Source organism: Drepanopeziza brunnea (genome assembly GCF_022702325.1).
Source record: "Drepanopeziza brunnea f. sp. 'multigermtubi' strain 214-2 chromosome Unknown ctg7, whole genome shotgun sequence".
Classification (NCBI taxonomy): Eukaryota; Fungi; Ascomycota; class Leotiomycetes; order Helotiales; family Drepanopezizaceae; genus Drepanopeziza; species Drepanopeziza brunnea.
In genome coordinates this window covers 2,052,042-2,070,668 of record NW_027094070.1, presented here as the reverse complement: position 1 = coordinate 2,070,668, position 18,627 = coordinate 2,052,042, and the positions used below count along the sequence as shown (strand labels likewise).

The 18,627-nt window shown below is 48.8% G+C and overlaps 9 protein-coding genes across 9 annotated transcripts; 4 read left to right on the top strand and 5 right to left on the bottom strand.

Moving 5' to 3' along the window:
• Window positions 1-772: 772 nt before the first annotated feature.
• On the bottom strand, window positions 773-2,202 carry L3040_004943 (uncharacterized protein; the record flags this gene model as incomplete). The annotated part of the gene is made up of 3 exons (XM_007288661.1): window positions 773-1,139; window positions 1,193-2,044; window positions 2,102-2,202. 3 exons carry the CDS (start codon window positions 2,200-2,202, stop codon window positions 773-775), a joined length of 1,320 nt encoding a protein of 439 aa, XP_007288723.1.
• A 1,217-nt stretch (window positions 2,203-3,419) lies between these two features.
• Window positions 3,420-4,169, bottom strand: L3040_004942 (uncharacterized protein; the record flags this gene model as incomplete). The annotated part of the gene is made up of 2 exons (XM_066156383.1): window positions 3,420-4,041; window positions 4,090-4,169. The coding sequence occupies 2 exons, from the start codon at window positions 4,167-4,169 to the stop codon at window positions 3,420-3,422; spliced, it is 702 nt and encodes a 233-aa protein (XP_066011795.1).
• Window positions 4,170-5,035: 866 nt separating this feature from the next.
• L3040_004941 (uncharacterized protein) lies at window positions 5,036-5,509 on the top strand (the record flags this gene model as incomplete). The annotated part of the gene is made up of 2 exons (XM_007288659.1): window positions 5,036-5,346; window positions 5,410-5,509. 2 exons carry the CDS (start codon window positions 5,036-5,038, stop codon window positions 5,507-5,509), a joined length of 411 nt encoding a protein of 136 aa, XP_007288721.1.
• Window positions 5,510-5,530: 21 nt separating this feature from the next.
• Window positions 5,531-6,968, bottom strand: L3040_004940 (uncharacterized protein; the record flags this gene model as incomplete). Its single annotated transcript, XM_007288658.1, has 3 exons — window positions 5,531-6,430; window positions 6,501-6,745; window positions 6,812-6,968. The coding sequence occupies 3 exons, from the start codon at window positions 6,966-6,968 to the stop codon at window positions 5,531-5,533; spliced, it is 1,302 nt and encodes a 433-aa protein (XP_007288720.1).
• Window positions 6,969-7,213: 245 nt separating this feature from the next.
• L3040_004939 (uncharacterized protein) lies at window positions 7,214-7,699 on the top strand (the record flags this gene model as incomplete). The annotated part of the gene is made up of 1 exon (XM_007288657.1): window positions 7,214-7,699. The coding sequence occupies one exon, from the start codon at window positions 7,214-7,216 to the stop codon at window positions 7,697-7,699; it is 486 nt and encodes a 161-aa protein (XP_007288719.1).
• A 415-nt stretch (window positions 7,700-8,114) lies between these two features.
• Window positions 8,115-9,715, bottom strand: L3040_004938 (uncharacterized protein; the record flags this gene model as incomplete). Its single annotated transcript, XM_007288656.1, has 3 exons — window positions 8,115-8,318; window positions 8,372-8,724; window positions 8,773-9,715. 3 exons carry the CDS (start codon window positions 9,713-9,715, stop codon window positions 8,115-8,117), a joined length of 1,500 nt encoding a protein of 499 aa, XP_007288718.1.
• A 770-nt stretch (window positions 9,716-10,485) lies between these two features.
• L3040_004937 (uncharacterized protein) lies at window positions 10,486-11,782 on the bottom strand (the record flags this gene model as incomplete). The annotated part of the gene is made up of 4 exons (XM_007288655.1): window positions 10,486-10,509; window positions 10,557-11,240; window positions 11,296-11,505; window positions 11,558-11,782. The coding sequence occupies 4 exons, from the start codon at window positions 11,780-11,782 to the stop codon at window positions 10,486-10,488; spliced, it is 1,143 nt and encodes a 380-aa protein (XP_007288717.1).
• A 772-nt stretch (window positions 11,783-12,554) lies between these two features.
• L3040_004936 (uncharacterized protein) lies at window positions 12,555-14,578 on the top strand (the record flags this gene model as incomplete). Its single annotated transcript, XM_007288654.2, has 5 exons — window positions 12,555-12,660; window positions 12,750-12,760; window positions 13,064-13,227; window positions 13,342-13,613; window positions 13,662-14,578. 5 exons carry the CDS (start codon window positions 12,555-12,557, stop codon window positions 14,576-14,578), a joined length of 1,470 nt encoding a protein of 489 aa, XP_007288716.2.
• A 915-nt stretch (window positions 14,579-15,493) lies between these two features.
• L3040_004935 (uncharacterized protein) lies at window positions 15,494-18,270 on the top strand (the record flags this gene model as incomplete). The annotated part of the gene is made up of 6 exons (XM_007288653.1): window positions 15,494-15,670; window positions 15,727-15,742; window positions 15,796-15,951; window positions 15,998-16,126; window positions 16,171-16,238; window positions 16,288-18,270. The coding sequence occupies 6 exons, from the start codon at window positions 15,494-15,496 to the stop codon at window positions 18,268-18,270; spliced, it is 2,529 nt and encodes an 842-aa protein (XP_007288715.1).
• Between the last annotated feature and the right edge of the window lie 357 nt (window positions 18,271-18,627).

Sequence of the window (18,627 nt, the reverse complement as noted above, 5' to 3'; positions counted from 1 at the left end):
CGTTTTTTTTTTTTTTTTTTTTTTTTTTTTTTTTTTTAGTTAGCTATTTTTCAAAAGAAAATAGTTTATAATAATAAGTTTTAAAAAAAGTCGATTAAAAAAAGTCGATTTCAATCGCAGAAACGCAAATCTAGCCCGTTATACTCGCAAGATCTCCTTTCTATTAGTAAGCGCTTAGTCAAGTTTTTCATGTTCCTCGATGGCCCTAGCTCAAATGGATGCACCCAATCAACGTCACGGCCGCAGGTCAGGTGACCGCATTTTTAACAGTTTACGGTCTTAGCCAGGATCCACATTTAGCTCAACATTATATTAGATAGATTTAGCTCAACATTATATTAGATCATCAGGATGTGATGGATATTGGTACAGCTGCCATCTCTGCCAGAACTCTAATCGCAAGATGGCCCACCATTTTGGCCTATTCTTTGAATTGAATGGCTTACTGCACTTGACGTTTCTAATTCTCCTGACAAGCTTCATCTCCTTGGTTCCGTTCATTTTTCTATTTCTTTTTCTATTCTATTCCCTTTGAACCGGCCTGAACCACCTTTTCCTCATCTCATTTAGGCACATCCCGCCACCAAGGCCGACAGGCCCTGGAGCGACCCCGCTAAAATCCTGCATAAGTCCTGCCATCGTCCTGCATAGTAGGGACCTGAAAGAGTAGCTGATTCAGGAAACGAAAAGAATAATAAAAAACGAAAGAGCCCAATTCTCTAGAACATAGCTTTATTCTGGCCCCACCTGTCTTGCTAAACATTCTCCCGCTCTAGCTCGTGTACTGCGTCTTCAACATCTTCGCAATCGTCTGCAGCTGGATATTGCTCGTTCCCTCATAGATAGCTCCAATCTTACTGTCCCTCCACATCTTCTCTGCAATCCCCTCCCTCACGAACCCCATGCCGCCCATCCATTCGATAGCCTGTCCGCTGACCCTCTGCGCGACCTGTGACGAGTACAATTTGGCCATCGCAGCGTCCTGGGTGAAGGGCTGGCCTGCCTCCTTCTTGCGGGCAGCGTTGTATACCAGCGCTCTCGCGGCGGCGATTTCAGTATACGCTTGCGCGATCTGATGTTGCATGCCTTGAAAATCGCCAACCAATTGGCCGAATTGCTTGCGGTCGTTCCAGACGTACCTAGGACTCATTAGCGGGCGACCGTGGGGTTCATAATCTGATGTTATACTTACTTCACAGCGTTCTCAAAGGCACCCAGCGCAAGACCAGTCATCTGGGCCGCAATGCCGATGCGGCCTTCGTTGAGAAGTCCAATAGCGTATTTGTAGCCATCACCTTCGTTGCCCAGCAGGTTTCCTGATGGTACCTCGACATCGTCAAAGTTCAATACACACGTGCTGCTAGCTTTGATACCAAGTTTCTTTTCCTTCTTCGCAATGGAGAAGCCCTTCATGTCTTTCTCGACAATGAAGGCTGTGATGCCTTTATACCCTTTGCTCTGATCCAAATTCGCAAATACAATGAAGAAGTCAGCCTCCATCGAGTTTGTAATCCACATCTTGCTCCCCGAGATCTTGTACCCCGACTCCGTCCTCGTTGCCTTCGTCGTCAGCGCAAACGCATCGGATCCCGAGATCGGCTCCGAAAGACAAAACGACCCGACCGTATTCGTAGCCAGCTTCGGCAACCACCTCTTCTTCAGCTCCGCGCTCCCCCACTTCAACACTGCCGTGTTGACCAGGGTGTTGTGCACGTCTACCAACACGCTCACGCTGGGGTCGACCCGTGCCAGCTCCTCAATACCGACAATTGCCGCCGTAAAGTTCATGCCAGCGCCTCCGTACTCCTCGGGAATCTCGACACCCATGAGGCCTTGCTCGAAGAGCTGCTCCACGACTGCCGGGTCCATGGACTCTTTCTCGTCCATCTCCCGGACCTTGGGCACGATCACGTCGTTGGCAAACTTGGACACCGAGTCGGCCATAGCGGCCTCAATCTCGGAGAGGTGTGTAATGGGCGTGGGAGGGATTTCGGTGATGTCGACTGCCTCCCGGCGGGGTGTGGTTGCAGATAGAGGTCTGGAACTGGAGGTATTGTTAGACTGGGGCTTGAGTGGCGGCAAGTAATGAGAATGAACATACTGTTGATATATCCTGCTTACTCGCGCAGGTCTGACGGAGGGGCGGGCGGTCGAGGCAGCCCTTTGGACCACAGGTCGCAGCACCTTTGCAATTGAAGCCATGATGTTGATGAGGTGTGAGGGCGGTATGTCAATTAGAGGAAATGTGGCATCTGACTGTCTGCGAAATAAGTACTTAAACAAAAAGGACTGTGGCGAGGAAGGAAGTAACAATGAATCGCACGAGAACTACGTTGTTTCAAATGCTCGTGACATTCGGCTTAAGATAAGAGCCTCGGCTTCAGACGCCACGACTTTCTGGGGGTTTTGCTTGGATCCTGTCGCGTGGCACGGCTGATCACGTGTCAAAGAAGAGAGGCATCTCTCGTCCACTCGTAGATACCGGTATATACGGTATCAGTCTCAGTGAATGACAGAGAAGTAAAATTCGATAAGGTGCGTATGAAATAAGAGTTCTTTGTTCTACTATCAACTCCAATGACCGCTCGAGGAGATTCCAAGCCAAGAGGCTGCAATCCAATACGGAGTTGCGTGCCTGTACTTTCCAAACATTGAAAACAGATCAGAAAAATATGTCCTAACGTCAGAGGGTCTCCAACGCCACGAAGGCTCGTGCAACGCCCCAAGCCGTGTCCTAACGTCCAACAACACTTTCTACTACCCATCAAGAGTCTTAACGCCACAGTGCCTTCGCTAAATTGCGGACGATATATAAAAAAAGATTTGAAATGATAAAATGCTCAGATCTTCATCCCCATTGCACGACTTGCGTTCCCTATCTCCACGAATCATAGCCCTTTTGGAGTCCTACTCGGTACTCCTCTTGTTTGGCGTCGGGACGAAAAACCAACACATCAACATTACAGCAAACAAACCAATACAAAATAGGGTGCAGCACAAACGTCCCGACAGCCCCAGCCAGAATCCGACTGTGAATGGACTCACCGCACCTCCGGAGCTCCCAAAAGCACTAATAGCACCTAAGCTACTAACCTGATTCTTCCTCACGATCGCCCTGGAAAAGATGATTGTTGCACATGGATACACTGGCCCCAAAAAAACCCTACGATCGATACCGCGACTGCGTTACCAATAACGTTAGGCACGAGCCAGACCAGCAATTGGAAGATCGCGGCACCTTTTACCATGCCGCAAACAAAGACTTTCTCGCCAATTTTATGCGCGAGGTGGGAAAGGAGAAATCGCCCGAGAGTAATGCTGGCCCAGAATCCAGAGGTTACGTAGCCGACGTTTGCCGGATTACCGTGTCGCGTGGTGATGAGGAAGGAGATGACCCAGCCGGAGATGGATACTTCGGCTTATTGGTAGGCGAAGATGAAAAGTGCTCCTAATATTACAGTTTTGCTTTTGAGGCAGCGCAGCATGTTGGCCAATTGCTCTTTGATGTTGACGTTTGGCTCGACGGGTGCGTTCTGAGTTCGAGATGCGATTTGCTCCATGGGAGTGAGAAGAGAAAGACCGACTTCGGCCTCGTAGTGCCAGAATGACCATGCAGCGAATGCCAAATTGAACAGAGTGATTGAGAGGGGGATCAAGTAATATCTGCTCCAGAGAAGATGTCCCTGGCTAACCATAGCTGTTGCAATCAATGGGCCGATAGCTCCTCCTACTCCATATGATCCGTGCATGGCTCCTAACATCTTTGGTCTATTGTGTAGGTTTGCCGCGAACACATTTCCCAGTGCGAGATTTAAGGCCATCCCGTTCCAGAGGAAGAAGAAGCAGACAATGACGACTAGCCATGGCGGTGTGCAGACGATTGGCATGTAGCCACAGGTCATCAAGGATTGTGCAATCATGAGAGTCTTTGCTCGTCCCAAGCGAGCTCGGATAGCGTCGACGAAGAAGGCAGCTGACATGAACCCAATAGCATTGGTAACGAAGATGAGGGATACGACCGTGTAACTGATTGTGTAGTGTCTAGCACAAACTCAGTTCTGTTGTATAATTTGTGGAGTGCATACTTACGTCTCCATGTAAGGAATCCGTGCTCCAGGAGCTGAATCGCTCAAGCCATTTCCAAAGTTCATCAAACAAACCGAGCTCATCCTATACTTGTTAGGGCTTCAAGATCATTGCTTTCCAAAGGAGTCTGGGGCCGGGAGACAAAAGGCGCGCCTTGTCCAGAGCCATTGAGGTCCGTCGGCCACTCTAAGTTATCGAGTTCAATTGGATCCGGAACAGAATGGTAGCTGCGAGCAAAAGCCCTCGGGGGAGCGGCTGGTGGTGGGTGGTCTTCCTAGTTGCTCAGGAAGGCCGACTGTTGACAAAAGCGCCAAAGGCAGGAGGATTCATTTCGGCAGCACTTTCTTATAGCAGATAAAGTTGTGGCAAATGTGCTCAAAGAATCGATGCCTTGTAAGCAGGCAGGCATTGAGAGACAAAGGTAACTATTTAACAAAAGAAAAAAATCGACCCAAAGATTATGGAATTGACTATATCTTAGCAAATGGAGACGAGCTCCATGGTCAGAAGTCCGGCGAACTACATGACGATGGGCTTTTGAGCCCCCCACTTAGTATATGCATAGAGCTGCTGTCTGCAAGCTATAAAGCCAGGCTCGGAATTGAATTGATTTGATATGAGCCTCATTCAGATCGTGAGTAGAAATACCTTTCGCTGCATGGTTATATTGCTGAGAAATCATACATGTGAGTATTCCATGCATCGATTTGCATGCCTCGACCTCTCCGAGCTTGACTTACTAGCGCCCCCCAGCAAAGATGCCCTGCTCTAGTTCCGAGCCGGATAAATTATTTTTCCTAGCGCAGTTCCTTGCAGGAGAAAAGCCCGGATAGATAAATCGTCAGGTGTTCCACGCTTTTATGAACGACCCAGTCCCAGTCGCGCAGCACCAACATCCGACTGCAAAACATAGTAAGAATCAGCTTGCTTCCAGTCCACAAATTTCAACATGGGTCGACCAAAGCGCAACGTCGTCGCAGCTGCAGACGAGACCACAACTCCGCCTTTTGAACTGACTGCCACCCAATCGATCGCACGTGTGATCAAAGCCGAAGGAAATAGCTTGTACTCCTGTTTGCTCCCCAATCAAAAGACCGTTCTGGTCGAGCTCGAGTCCCGGTTCCGCAACACCATCTGGCTGAAGCGTGGGGGCTATGTCCTGATCGATACCAAAGAGGCTACAGTGAGACAGAACAAGATTGACGGCGAGATCATGAACGTAGTTCGGGATGAGCATTTGTGGAGAAAGGAGGCTTATTGGTGAGCTTTCATCACTGAGGTGGTCGTTTATGGACTTGCCGCTTACTATTGTCCTGCGGGTAGGCCAAAGGAATTCCCAAAGGCCTCGGCGTACCCAGAGGATTCGGACGAAGAGGAATCGACAGTCGGAAAGATGCCACCATCAGACTCGGAAGACGAATAGTCCCGAAGAATGAGCAGATGTTCAAGTAAGCTTCTTGCTTGCAGCCCCATCACCCCGAGGAACCACGAAATCTGTTCGAGTCCCCCACCACATCCTTAGAACGGTAATAGCCAAAATGCAAACCACCGATTTCGAGCTCAAATCTGTGCTAGGATACACATTCCAAGCCCATTCCTGTACGGCCCAGAGTCCGTACTGGAATATCGGGTGCATACCACTGCGCCACAGAAGGAACGGAGTAGCCAAGGCGATGTAAGCGTAAAATTGGTAGTGGAGCGAGCGGGCAAACAACATTCCAATAGCGTTGGCAGTGAGGATAGTCGTCAAGACATAGTTTGGCGAGACTCGAATCGAAACTGCGTGCTGCATCCTCCCACAAGGCTCCTGCAATTTCAATGCGTTGTTGATCAGTTCCATCCATGACTTTTCTGCAGGTTTGAGCCAGCGTGTATAGAGGAACAATAGTAGCGTGCTGATGTGTCCAGCCAACAGAGCTACTGCAAGCTTCTTGCTCAAGAAGGTCTTCTCACCCAGGAACCTCCAATTAACAGTCCATTGGAACATGAAAACTCTTGAGAACTCGAAAGCCCTGCTCAGATACCCCATTGTGTTACCAGAGATAAATGGAAGCGCAAGGACTACCTGAAGTTGGGCCATAAGCGAGGCTTGCTTGAGAGCCCCCTGAAAACCTCTCGCCAAGAACAAAATGACTCCCACCGCTGGGAGAGACAGCAGCAGTGACATCTTAACCCCAACCCCTAAGCTGTATGCCACACCTCCTAAAGTCCACATCCGGAGTTGGAAAAAGTAGATGGCGACCCAAAGGAAGAAAACTGCAAAGCAGTCGTTGAACAGCCGCAGGACGAAGATGCTATGGAGTCGCTTGGAGAGGATGAGCATGGGGAAGATATAGAGCGGTGCCTGGATAGTCAGTTAGCTTATTCAAGTAGGAAGAAAGATCTCCAGTAGATCCAATTGCAAAACATCATACCTTCGCCCTTCGGTAGCAACTCATAACCACCCCCAACGTTGCCAGATACAAACCCCCAAACAAGACTTGCGCGCGCAAAATGTTGCTCCCTTTACCCGTAAACTCGTACAGCAACCAGTAGATATAAACATGCGCAGCGGGATACACCAGCGGTCCGGTACTGCCTGTAATTTTGGTATAATCGCGCTCGCCCTTGATGTACAGCTCGACTTGCTGCATGTAGGTGCTCCAATCGATTTCCGTATCTGCCATTGATCCGTCAGCTTCTCCTCACGTTTGATAAAGAAAGTAGATAAAAGTGAGGTACGCACAAGGAACCTTCCAAATAATCAAGCTGGTGAGAAGAGCGTCTGTCAGCAGCAAGAGGGAAAGAGCGTTCTTCGAGAGCGGATGCACGCCCATTGCGATGTCTCTCGCCTGACGTACATACGACGCCTGGATGATCGGATGCTCCTTTAATTCTGCCATACTTGTTTTCTTTGATGCCTCAAGTTACGTTGGTTATCAAAGAAGACGAGAAAAGTATTCGGTAGTTCGATGCGAACTATTGAAGAGACGGGAACTGTCCGAGCTCACCACCCTTGCAGGGATGCGTGCAGTAGCCCGCAAGGCTGCACCGTGCGCCCTTGGCTGAGCATCGTCATTCAATATCCCCATCTCTCAAAACTCCCGTTTCCGACCCAAGAACATCAGAGGACGTCAAGAAATCCAGAATGTTCTCATTAAGGAGCGTGCCAGCTCGTGGGACTCGAAACATTCTCTCCGGGCAATATTCACGCTTATCCTCGCGACAATTCTCCCTCCTGACCCGTACCGCTCAATCCACATCCTGCTTCTCCCAACCCTTAACCCCCGTCCAACGCTCCCGCCGGAAATCCCAATTCAGGCACACTGTCGTCCAGCGACCGTACTCCGCCAAATCCGCAGCTGATTCCCTTATTGAAGACATCCAAGACCAGTACGCCGTCGCGCGCGACGAGTTTGAGATCGCCACTGAGGAGACGGAGAAGCAGACTGTGTATGCGCAGGCGGATCGCGATGCTGCGAGGGAGGAGCTGGATAAGTTGAAGAGAATGTATGAGGAGGCGCTGGGCGGGAGGGAGGGGGAGGAGATCCAGAAGAGGGTGGGGAATAGAATCCGGGAGTTGGACCATGCGGTGCAGGCGCTAGAACAACTTGCGCAAGAGGGGGATCACTAGGAGTGAAGGACTGAAGTTGTGGTTACAGATTGGAATGATATGGGTGTTAGAAAAATTGATTATGGAGAAAGGAAACCTGAGCGGGAAAGATACGATGGGTGTACGTTATGCTAGGAATGCATTGCAGGTGTTTTAGATCACTGGGACTATAGCGAAATGCACAGCACCGAATTTTGTACAGGCTATTCAAATCCTCAATTGAATCAGTGGTATTGTAAGTACAAGCGTGTGCAGAGCTGAGCCGAGGGCTTTGACTCAGGGGGGGTATTGGTATCCTCGAAACAACGAAAGAAACTCCTGCACGAAGAATCCACCATACTTCTGTCGAGCTGTTCAAATGATTTAAAACACAAATGTGACACGTCCACTGAGTCTAGGATGCCGGATCTACCATAAAAAAAAGCAATCGGTAGTTTCATGCATCTTCATCGGCATCAGCCGTGGTATCGACCTCAAGTTCATCCTTGATAGACATGATGTAGTTGCGGGCAGCGATGAACATGAATGCGATCGCGAAGCCGTTCCAGACGTCCATGTCCTGGTTCTTGAAATCGACGTGACCAATATGCCTGATGGTTGCATCTTCGGCAGAGGAGCAAGTGGCAAGAATGACCTTGGCCTATTACTCTTTAGATATTGACAATGTGTTGAATGGTGAGTGAAAAAACATACCTGAGCTACGATCAATCCATACAAAACTGGAAGTGGTCTGCGATACATTTGCAGCTCACCGACCTCGTTGATTTGTCCACCTGGAATAGACAAGTTCTCCCTGTGTCTGTCTCCGAGGAATTTCATCTGGCTCGTAATGGCGGCTGTGATTGAACCGGCTGATTGCGAGGAGCGGGCACAAACGATGGTGTGGACCGGAATGTACATCATCTTCTCATATCCTCCATCTCTCTCGGACCATCTCAAATAACCCTTGATCGCACGGGCGACCATTTTCTCTGGACTACCGCCAGCTTCGAGCTTGTCACGGACACGGACACCGAGACTGATCAGGCTTTGCAGTGCTTTGACGCCTAGCACCTTTATGAGTAGATATTCAAACAAAATTGGAAGTGACTTACCACTGCCGGAGGAACGGAAATTTGAATTGACGAATGTAAGCTCCTCATCAGGGGTGAAGAGATCCTCCGGAAGAGTCGGAAAGTCGATTCGCCAATAGTTGTGAATGAGCGGCTCGAAGCTGCGCAAGGCAAGTCTCTCGTATAAGAATAGAGATTCTGGGTCCCAACCGCCAGCTGCCTTGACCTTCTCGACGTCTTCTCTTCTCAAAGCAAGCTCAGCCTGTCTGGCCAGGTATTCTTGGACCTTTCGCTCGGCTTCAGCGGCTTCTCGTTCGTCGATATCGACCTCTTCGTCTTCGTCTTCGTCGGAGTAGATCTGCTCAGCATCGATCACCTCCCGATCTTCATCGCTAACCGCTTGCTCTTCCTCAACCTCACTTCCTTCGACGAGTTCGGTCTCTTCCTCTCCTTCTTCCACTGAGTCACTGTCCTCCTCCACGAGAGTGCTCTTTCCCTCTTCTCCTTCCGCTTCATCGAGAGACTCGCTATCCTCGCTCGCAACTTGTGATCCGCTGTCATCACTTCCATCAACGAGCTCACTCTCTATCTCTTCCTCGATGATATCATCGCCACCACTTGCAGCTAGCGAAGTCAGAGCAGTTCCAGTTCCACCGTCACTCGCCTCATCGTCGCCAACTTGTGAACTCTTCTGGGAGATCGAGTCGCCAGGTGAGATGACCACTTCCTTCTCCTCATCTTCGTATTCGACGCGCGTGCGTTTTCGGGGATTTTTTGGTCCGAAAGTCAAGGGGTAGTTTTGATGAAGGCGGTTAATCATAGCAGCTTGTGCCTTTGTGTCTCGAGGCTCGGAGTGCGAGAGGTAAGCGTGTTCCTTGCTGGAGGGGGTGCTGGTGCTGGTGCTGGGACCGAGAGTGCGTCGACGCTTCGGACCTGGGGATAGGAGCTTGACGACCTTGTCCTTGAGTCTGTAGAAGGTTTCCATTGTGAGGGTCTCAAAATGGAGGGTTTTTCTCGCGCGAGATGGAGGCTTATGAGATGGGGTAAGTAAAAAGAAGGTGCGCTTGTTGAAGCGGCAGCAATCAGAACAGTGTAGTCACAGCTCGGAGATACTTTGACGGGTCGAGGAAGAGATTGGAAAGTGAAAGTGGTTCGAGGGATCAAGAAGTGGCAGCGATGGCTAGCTCTTATACTAGATATTGTGGACAGTTACAGTTGGTTAAGTACATTGTGTATCTCGCTCAATGGTAAGAAAAAAGTAGCCGATCAGTGAATGAGGTTCCAAGGTGAGATAAATCTCGGTGTTCCATAGCTGAGAGTGTACGGATACGGAGCTTCGCAGCCTTGCCGAGCTAAATAACTACTTACGTAAGGTGAAACGCACTAACTCCAAAGTACGCTAGTAAGTATTGAATGAATTTCAAAGTGAGAAGAGTCCGTACGAAGTTCCGTTTCCTCACCATCAACATCAACATCAACATCACCATCAACATCACCATCACCATCAATATCAATATCAACTACTCAACTCCACTTCGAGATCCGCCGTAATGCTCGCGAATCAGCCAAGTGGCCGATAAGATAGTGCGACGCGTGTTATCTTGGTTCATATTCTTCTCTCAATCAGGCAGTCGGAGCGAGTAAAAGGGTTACAATAGCCTCCAGAGCGGATCAAATGTTTCAGTGGTATGTTCTCTGCAAATTATAGCACTTTATATTCCATGTTCCTACCATGTCAGTCGCTTTCGTCCTTCTTTACTGCTCTACGGGTCCAAGAGCCTAATTATGGTTAGTAAATCAGTAAATGTATCTGACTATGGGCATACCTTAGGCGGCTCATGATGTTGTTGTCGTCCCGCCATGCCCATGAGCCAAACATCACCGGGATTCTTGACTCCGCTTGGATTTTGAGGCCCGGCGAGGAAATTGTGTGGAAACCCAATATCGAAAGCATTCGCCCCCTCAATCGCGCTGATCTCTTGCTCCGTCAACTGCAACCTCAACCCATCAATGTTACCCTTTAAATGGTCGATCTTGCGTCCGCCGACAATAGGGAACACGTAGGGCGTCTTTTGCATGACATACGCTAACGCGACACTAGTGATTTGCGTGTTCTTTGCCTCGGCGATCTTCTCGAGGACCTTGCTGATCTTCTTAGCAGCGTCGCTCACTTCTCCGAACTTGCGAGCGCTGTCGCCACCATTGCGTTGCGCATCGGACTTGAAATGTCCTCCTCCCAGTGCACCCCATGGAGCAAGCCCCATGCCTTCCTCACGGCACATGGGGATAATGTCTCGCTCAAAGTCTCGGTGCTCAGCGGACCAGCGTCCTTGGTATACGGAGAATTGTCGAAGGCAGTTTTGTCTGGCGTACTCATTCGCTTTTGACACGATCCAGGCCGGAGTATCGGAGATACCAAGGTAGAGAACCTTTCCTGAGGCGACCATGTGGTTGAGTGACTGCATTAATTCTGGGATAGAGCACGTAAAATCCCACCAGTGAACGTACAGCTATTAGATCCGTTGATTAGAGGATCTCGTATTTTGCAGCTCACTTCAGGCTTACCAAGTCGATGTAGCTTGTCTGCAGCTTCTTCAAGCTCGCTTCGAGCGAAAGGTGCAATGACTTCGTTCCATTGCCAGCACTGTTGACGATGATCTCCTTCTCGCCATAACCAGCGCGATAGGCGGTCGTGAATTTGGTGGCGATGACCATTTGGTCTCTGTTCTCTCGCTTCTTCATCCACTCACCAATCCAGATCTCGGACTCTTCCTTCTGTTACTACGTTAGTACGAAGTGATGCCTAACGTTTGGAGATGCTGCAAACCTGGTAGTTGTTGGCAGTGTCGATGAAGTTACCGCCAGATTCATAGAAAAAGTCAAGGATCTCGAATGTTGTGTCTTTGTTGCACTCGCCCATGAAATCTTTCCAGGAGTCTCCAAAGTTCATGGCCCCGAGGCAGAGAGGGCTTACTCGAACTGAGGCAGTCGGCGCGAGCATACGGTAGTAGCCAAGGGCTGTTTTCGGTGCAGGTGGTTGGGCGAAAGCCATGGTGGTTGAAGTTGTGTTCGTTATCCGGAAGGAAGCTGGATGTTTGAGATCAACTGTCTGAATGCGAATTGATGCAGATAGTGATACTTACAATACTTACGATATGTTGTTCTGTCAGAGGGGTCTGGTGGACCTGCACATACCCCATTATTGCGTACTACTTCTATGATATCATCGTCTAGGTACCTAGGTACCTGCTACGTCCCAGGCGTAAGTATTACCCCCTGAGGGTCGGGTAACCAGGGGGTCTATACAGTAGTGGAAACTAAACTTTTGAGGCACCCTCAAGGGGTAACAATTACGCCTGTACCGTGGGTAGTTGCTGGCTTCTGCATAAAGTTTACAGCGGCAGGATTCGAAGGAACACACACTTGTCTCAACTACTACGTAGCAGTACGTAGCACCTACCCGGACCAAATGCAAGCCAAGGGGCCATGACCTGATGCCCAGGCTTAAGCTGATCTTTCCTTTCATACTGTAATGTTTTCAGTGGTTGAAGTCACTTTGCGGGGAAATGCACATACACCCGCGTCTGTGCTCGATCTTACGGATACCGGGAGGTACTCTCTCCGTATGAAATAAGTAAAGACAAGACGGGAACATTGAAGAAGACAAGCTTTCTCTCTCTCTCTCTCTCTTTCTCTCTCTCTCTCTCTCTCTCTCTCTCTCTCTCTCTCTCCCTCTCTCTTAAAGGTGGTGCGGTTTCTGGAGATGGAAAAGCAGAGAAGCAAGCCCAAAGCAGTAACAAACAAGTATCGTCCATGACGCTGATATGAGTTCTATGTCATTCATGCCGATTCGATATTTGAAAGGAACTCGCCGCTCGAGTACCGGTATAGAGAAAGAGTTTAAAGGATCCATCTCGCTTAGAACTCCCAGTAAGCGAGACCTCCCTCCTTTGTCCCCCCTCTTCTCCATCGATCATCGCCGTATCTTTAAGTGTATCTTGCTCCTGACTATCGATCAGGAATGGCCTTCGTAGATTAATTGTACGGTCACGGATGTCCCAGATCACGTGTGAGGCCATCGGAGCTAGGCTTCGGCAGTGGAGACAAGTACTTATTGACCGCTCGAAATATTTTCTTTTTTTCCTCACCGTGAAAAATCGACATCGCTTTCTCTTGGCGCACAATAGCACTGCGTGAACACGTCAATCCATTTTTGGGTGTATATATGCAATCAGGAGGTCGATCTTTAGCTGAGGTCAGCAGCTTGAAAAAACTCCATTCTTCTCAAAATGCATCCCACCCTTGCAGTCCACAATTCCACGATGTCGAAAAGGCGGGAGTGAACGATGGTGCTCTGCCAAGTACAAAACGGCCTGTAGTTGAGGCACAACCAAACCCATCGCCCAACGGGAAAGGCCAAAACGTTGCTCCAAAAGCCGATGTATCGTCACAGAAGAGCGAAGAAGAGGATGATTTCCCCGAGGGTGGTCTCAGAGGGTCAGTGAATTTCCTATTAGAAAACTTCTCATTTACAAAGGGGACTCGAATCTTATGCCCGGTCGCTATGCGTTTCGCTTATTTTTGTGCATCAACTCTGACGTTCACAAATAGGTGGCTAGTCGTCCTAGGCGCTTTCTGTGGTTCCTTTTCGGTCTTCGGAATCATAAACAGCACTGCTGTATTACACGACTACTTCAGCACTCATCAATTGAAAGACAACAGCCCGAGTCAGATTGGTTGGATCTTCGGACTTGGTCTGTTCTTGACATTCTTCTGTGGTGCTCCAATCGGACCTATCTTCGATTCCTACGGACCTCGAGCCTTGATCCTCTGTGGAAGTATCCTCCTGGTAGCTTCAATGTTTCTATTGGGCATTTGCACTCGTTAGTATCCCATGACGTTCGTTTACACATATCGCTAACAACGACTAGAATATTGGCATTTTATAATGGTCTACAGTGTCCTCAATGGCATTGGCGGGTGTCTCATCAATACACCCTGTATTGCTTCAATCGGACACTTCTTTCTCAAGAAACGTGGTAATGCCACCGGGATTGCAATGACATCGGGATCCATTGGTGGCATCATCTTCCCTTTGATGCTAGAAGACCTATTCCCAAAAGTTGGCTTCGCTTGGGCAACTCGGATCCTTGGATTTATCCTTACCTTCCTGCTCATCATAGCCAATTTTCTGGTGCGGAGTCGGCTACCTCGCAAGCCAATGGCTAGCTTCAAGAGTCTTGCACCTCAATTCAGTTTGTTCCTTGATGTGCCGTTCGCATTCACATCTGTCGGGATCTTCTTGATGGAATGGGGTATCTTCGTTCCAATGACGTACATCACATCCCATTCTGCATCACACGGGCACAGCTCCGCGTTCTCTTTCCATATTATCGCTATTTTGAACGGCGGGTCATTCTTTGGGCGTTTCTTCGCTGGGGTCATTGCCGACGTGGTCGGAAAGCTAAACACAATGATTCTCAGTGTTCTCATGTGTGTGGTCACCTGTCTAGCCTTATGGCTCCCAGCGGGCGGCTCAACTCCCATGGTCATCGTCTTCGCGATCATCTTCGGGTTCGTAAGCGGAAGCAACCTCAGTCTCAGCCCTGTCTGTGTGGGCCAGCTCTGCAAGACTGAGAACTATGGCCGTTATTACGCAACCTGCTGGATGTTTGTTGCTTTTGGTACCCTCACTGCGCTACCAATCGCGGGACAGTTGCTCGCGGTGATGAACGGCGACTACACAGTGCTTATCATTTTTACTGCGCTGTCCTATGCTGCTGCCGGAGTTTTTCTCATCGCTGTCAGAGTACTGAAAGTTGGGTGGAAGCTGAATGTAGTATATTAATACGGGCATAGCCACGGGGGTAGAAAGTGTTGCGTTTTAATTGTCTGGAGAGAGATTCGAGGTCGCCTGAGGGGGACAGTTTACGAACAGGAACAACCTCATCCATTGTACACTAGAACCCATCCATAGTTCGCGTAAATTTTTAAATCTAAACTTTAACTTTTTATTATTATCGATACACTCATATGCAATACATATTCAATTACTACAACTACTAATCTAATCAACTGAATCCGTTAAAGTAATAATTAATTAAATAATACGATTGCTACACGAAAAACAAGCAGTTCATTCACCTTTAAATTGTGTTCATGATACAATTCTAAGCGACACGTGATTAAGCCTCAATTTTCTTTACTAATACTTGTATAGCTTTTCTTCTATTTTCTTTCTACCTTTTCAGCTATAAAACTATAACAACTACAACAACCATAATCTACCATAATAACAACAAATTGTTGAAAACTCGGGGGTGGTGTGCTTGTAGTAAAATTGGGGGGGTTCTTAATAAAGGTGGAGATTTACGCGAACTATAGATGAGCTCTAGTGAACAATGGATGAGCTACCCGTTTGAATGCTAGTAGGCGTCCATGAAAAACTAATCAAGAGAGATATTTGTACTGAGTTCTGCATATCGAGCCGATGTTAGAAACACAAACCCTTTATGTGACGCGATAATGTATATCGGATTATCTTTCCTTTAAATATCCAGCGCTTTACAATAAATTGTCCCGAAGTTGTGTTTCAGACGAAAAGGATAAGACGCTTTGTTGAAGAACTACCTAAGGTACCAAGTATCAGACGGTTCACGCTAGCGGCCGCTTGTCAATCGACATTCAGCCATCCATCATCGCGGCCAGATGAACTCAGCATTGTCCTCCAGTCCAGCAGAATGAACCTGCGCCGACAGAGGCCATGAACTCACGATCCTCTTTCATCTCCCTGCCTGCTCGCCGCAAGCAGCATCGCCCGAGTGTCACGTCGAGGCTCTCGGTTGCGATATCAAACGCGGAGCACGGCGAGGCTGCGGTAGCGCCGACGAATGCGGAACACCAGATTGATGAGGAGATAGAGAAGATTAAGAGATATGAGGTACGAGGGGACACCGTACGGTGTGGCAGTGAATATTTTTGCTAATATATAGCTAGGATTTTACGACAATAGGTACTTGTGGCCCATTGCGGCAGCGATTCAGCAGGCTGACATTGTGCCCCCAGACTGGGTTCAAGACGCAGCGAAGGAGCAACTACGGCGCAAAATCCGCAGGAAAGAGACAGCTGGATTCTTCGAGAGAGGAGGACATGCGGGATGGCGATACAAGCTTGGGGAATCATATGAAGCGGCGCAAGGGTGGATAGTGGTCACTCTGATCGGTATACAAGTTCTGGTCCCAGAAGACTGCAGCGCTGATAGTGACAGGTGCGGCTATTGGAATGAATGCGGCGTTTCTCAACATTATTACGGAATGGCTTTCGGATGTGAAGCTGGGGTATTGCAAGACGGGTTTCTACTTGAACGAGAGCTTTTGCTGTTGGGGGGAAGATAATGGTAGGGTCGCCTTTGGGCGGGAGGTTCTGGCTGACGATTGATAGGATGTGATGATTGGCAAAGATGGAGCTCTTTGGCCCCTGTCAACTATGTTCTTTATATTATGTTTGCTGTATATTTTCCCTATTTCTACGATCGCTTGGACATGCTGACATTTACAGACTATGTTTGCTCTAACGTCAGCGAGCTTGGTCAGATCATTCGCGCCGTATGCTGCAGGGTCAGGAATTTCTGAGATCAAATGCATCATAGCCGGATTCGTCATGAAAGGGTTTCTCGGATTCTGGACATTGGTCATAAAATCGGTTGCACTGCCTCTTGCTATTGCCTCTGGTCTTTCGGTTGGTAAAGAAGGGCCAAGTGTGCATTACGCTGTCTGTACCGGCAACGTTATATCCAGGCTATTCGAGAAGTATAAGAGGAATGCGTCAAAAACGCGGGAGATTCTCAGTGCCTGTGCCGCTGCCGGTGTCGCTGTAGCTTTCGGAAGTCCCATCGGAGGTGTATTATTCTCGCTCGAGGAGATGTCATCTTACTTCCCTTTAAAGACTATGTGGAGGAGTTATTTCTGCGCCCTAGTCGCTACGGCTGTGTTGTCAGCTATGAATCCCTTCAGAACGGGTCAGCTTGTCATGTTCCAAGTCCACTACGATCGGTCGTGGCACTTTTTTGAGGTTGTATTCTACATTATCATTGGAATCTTTGGAGGTGTGTACGGTGCATTCGTTATCAAGTGGAACTTGAGGGCGCAGGCTTTTCGAAAGAAGTATCTCACCAAATACGCTATCCTGGAAGCAACGCTTCTGGCGACCATGACCGCCATAATTTGTTACCCAAACATGTTCCTCCGGATTGATATGACAGAGAGTATGGAGATCCTCTTCTTGGAGTGTGAGGGGGCTGAAGATTACAATGGGCTTTGCGATAGAGAGAACAGATGGCGCATGGTCGCTTCTCTCACGATAGCTACGATCCTGCGGATCTTCCTAGTCATCATATCTTACGGGTGTAAGGTTCCGGCCGGTATCTTTGTACCTTCTATGGCTATCGGGGCGTCATTCGGGAGAACAATCGGAATATTGGTGCAGGCACTACACGAAGCTTATCCGACATCTGTACTTTTCTCAGCTTGCGAACCGGACGTTCCCTGCATTACACCAGGAACATACGCCTTTCTTGGAGCAGCGTCAGCTCTGAGCGGTATCATGCACATCACTGTATCAGTGGTAGTCATCATGTTTGAGCTCACTGGAGCCCTGACCTACATCTTGCCCACGATGGTTGTAGTGGGCGTTACCAAAGCAGTCAGCGAAATGTTTGGAAAAGGGGGGGTTGCCGACAGGATGATCTATTTTAGTGGCTTCCCATTCCTAGACAACAAAGAAGACCACACCTTTGGTGTCCCCGTATCGCAGGTCATGACCAGCGATGTCATTGCCTTGCCCACTACAGGTCTCGGCATGAAGAACCTCGAAAAACTTCTTCGCGAAGACAAGTATCAAGGCTTCCCTATCGTGGAAGACGGGGCATCAAAGATACTTGTAGGGTACATCGGACGAACCGAATTGCGTTATGCGATTGACCGCGTCAAGAGAGACCGTTCGATCAGTCCAATGGCGAAATGCTATTTCAGCGTACCATCATCTGGGGATTCCTATACACCTGTAACTTCGGCAGTCTCAGGCCCCCCGCCTACGAATTTTGACGCAATGGCATCCTCGTCTGTCGACTTCAGCCGCTTCATAGACCCAACGCCCGTCACCGTCCACCCACGCCTACCGCTCGAGACAGTAATGGAGGTTTTCCGCAAGATTGGCCCTCGAGTCATCCTCATCGAATACCACGGCAAGCTCGCTGGTCTCGTGACAGTTAAAGACTGCTTGAAATACCAGTTTAAAGTTGAGGCGAGCGAGAACCCGAGAGATGATAGACATCTGGTCGAAAGCCAGGAAAAGCTTTGGGGTGTGTTAAAGAAAGGAGCGATCTGGGTGTCGGATCAGGTGAACTATGTGTCGAGAGGAAGAATCAGGATAGGGGGCTCGGTAGATTTAGCGAGGTCGCCGCCCAGTGGCCCGTCGTATGTGATGGATGGGACGGAGGAGGATAGGGATATTGACGAAGGCGTGGAATTAGAAGACCGGTAGCGGTTGCATTTGAATATGGAGTTACTTTTCGATCCAAGGCATATTTTTCTTACCCCAGAACGCCATTTTCCCAGCCAAATAAGTTCTCAAGGTGGGCGACTCGAACAGAAAAGAGCACAAATCCTAAGCCGCAACTGGCAGGACCTGCTCTGGTAGTAGGCTCAGGTTTTGCTCATGTCACCACATCCGAGACTTAGAAATGTTTTCCGAATCGGTATTTTCTTACATGGACACAGCGCCGCTGCATTACACCATCATTCCATCCCGTTAACTTGATACTGCCGCCGTACGGAAATAAGAGTAGGACAAGCCCACGTAAGTAAGTGCCACTAATGACAGCCCGATACCCTGAGCTCA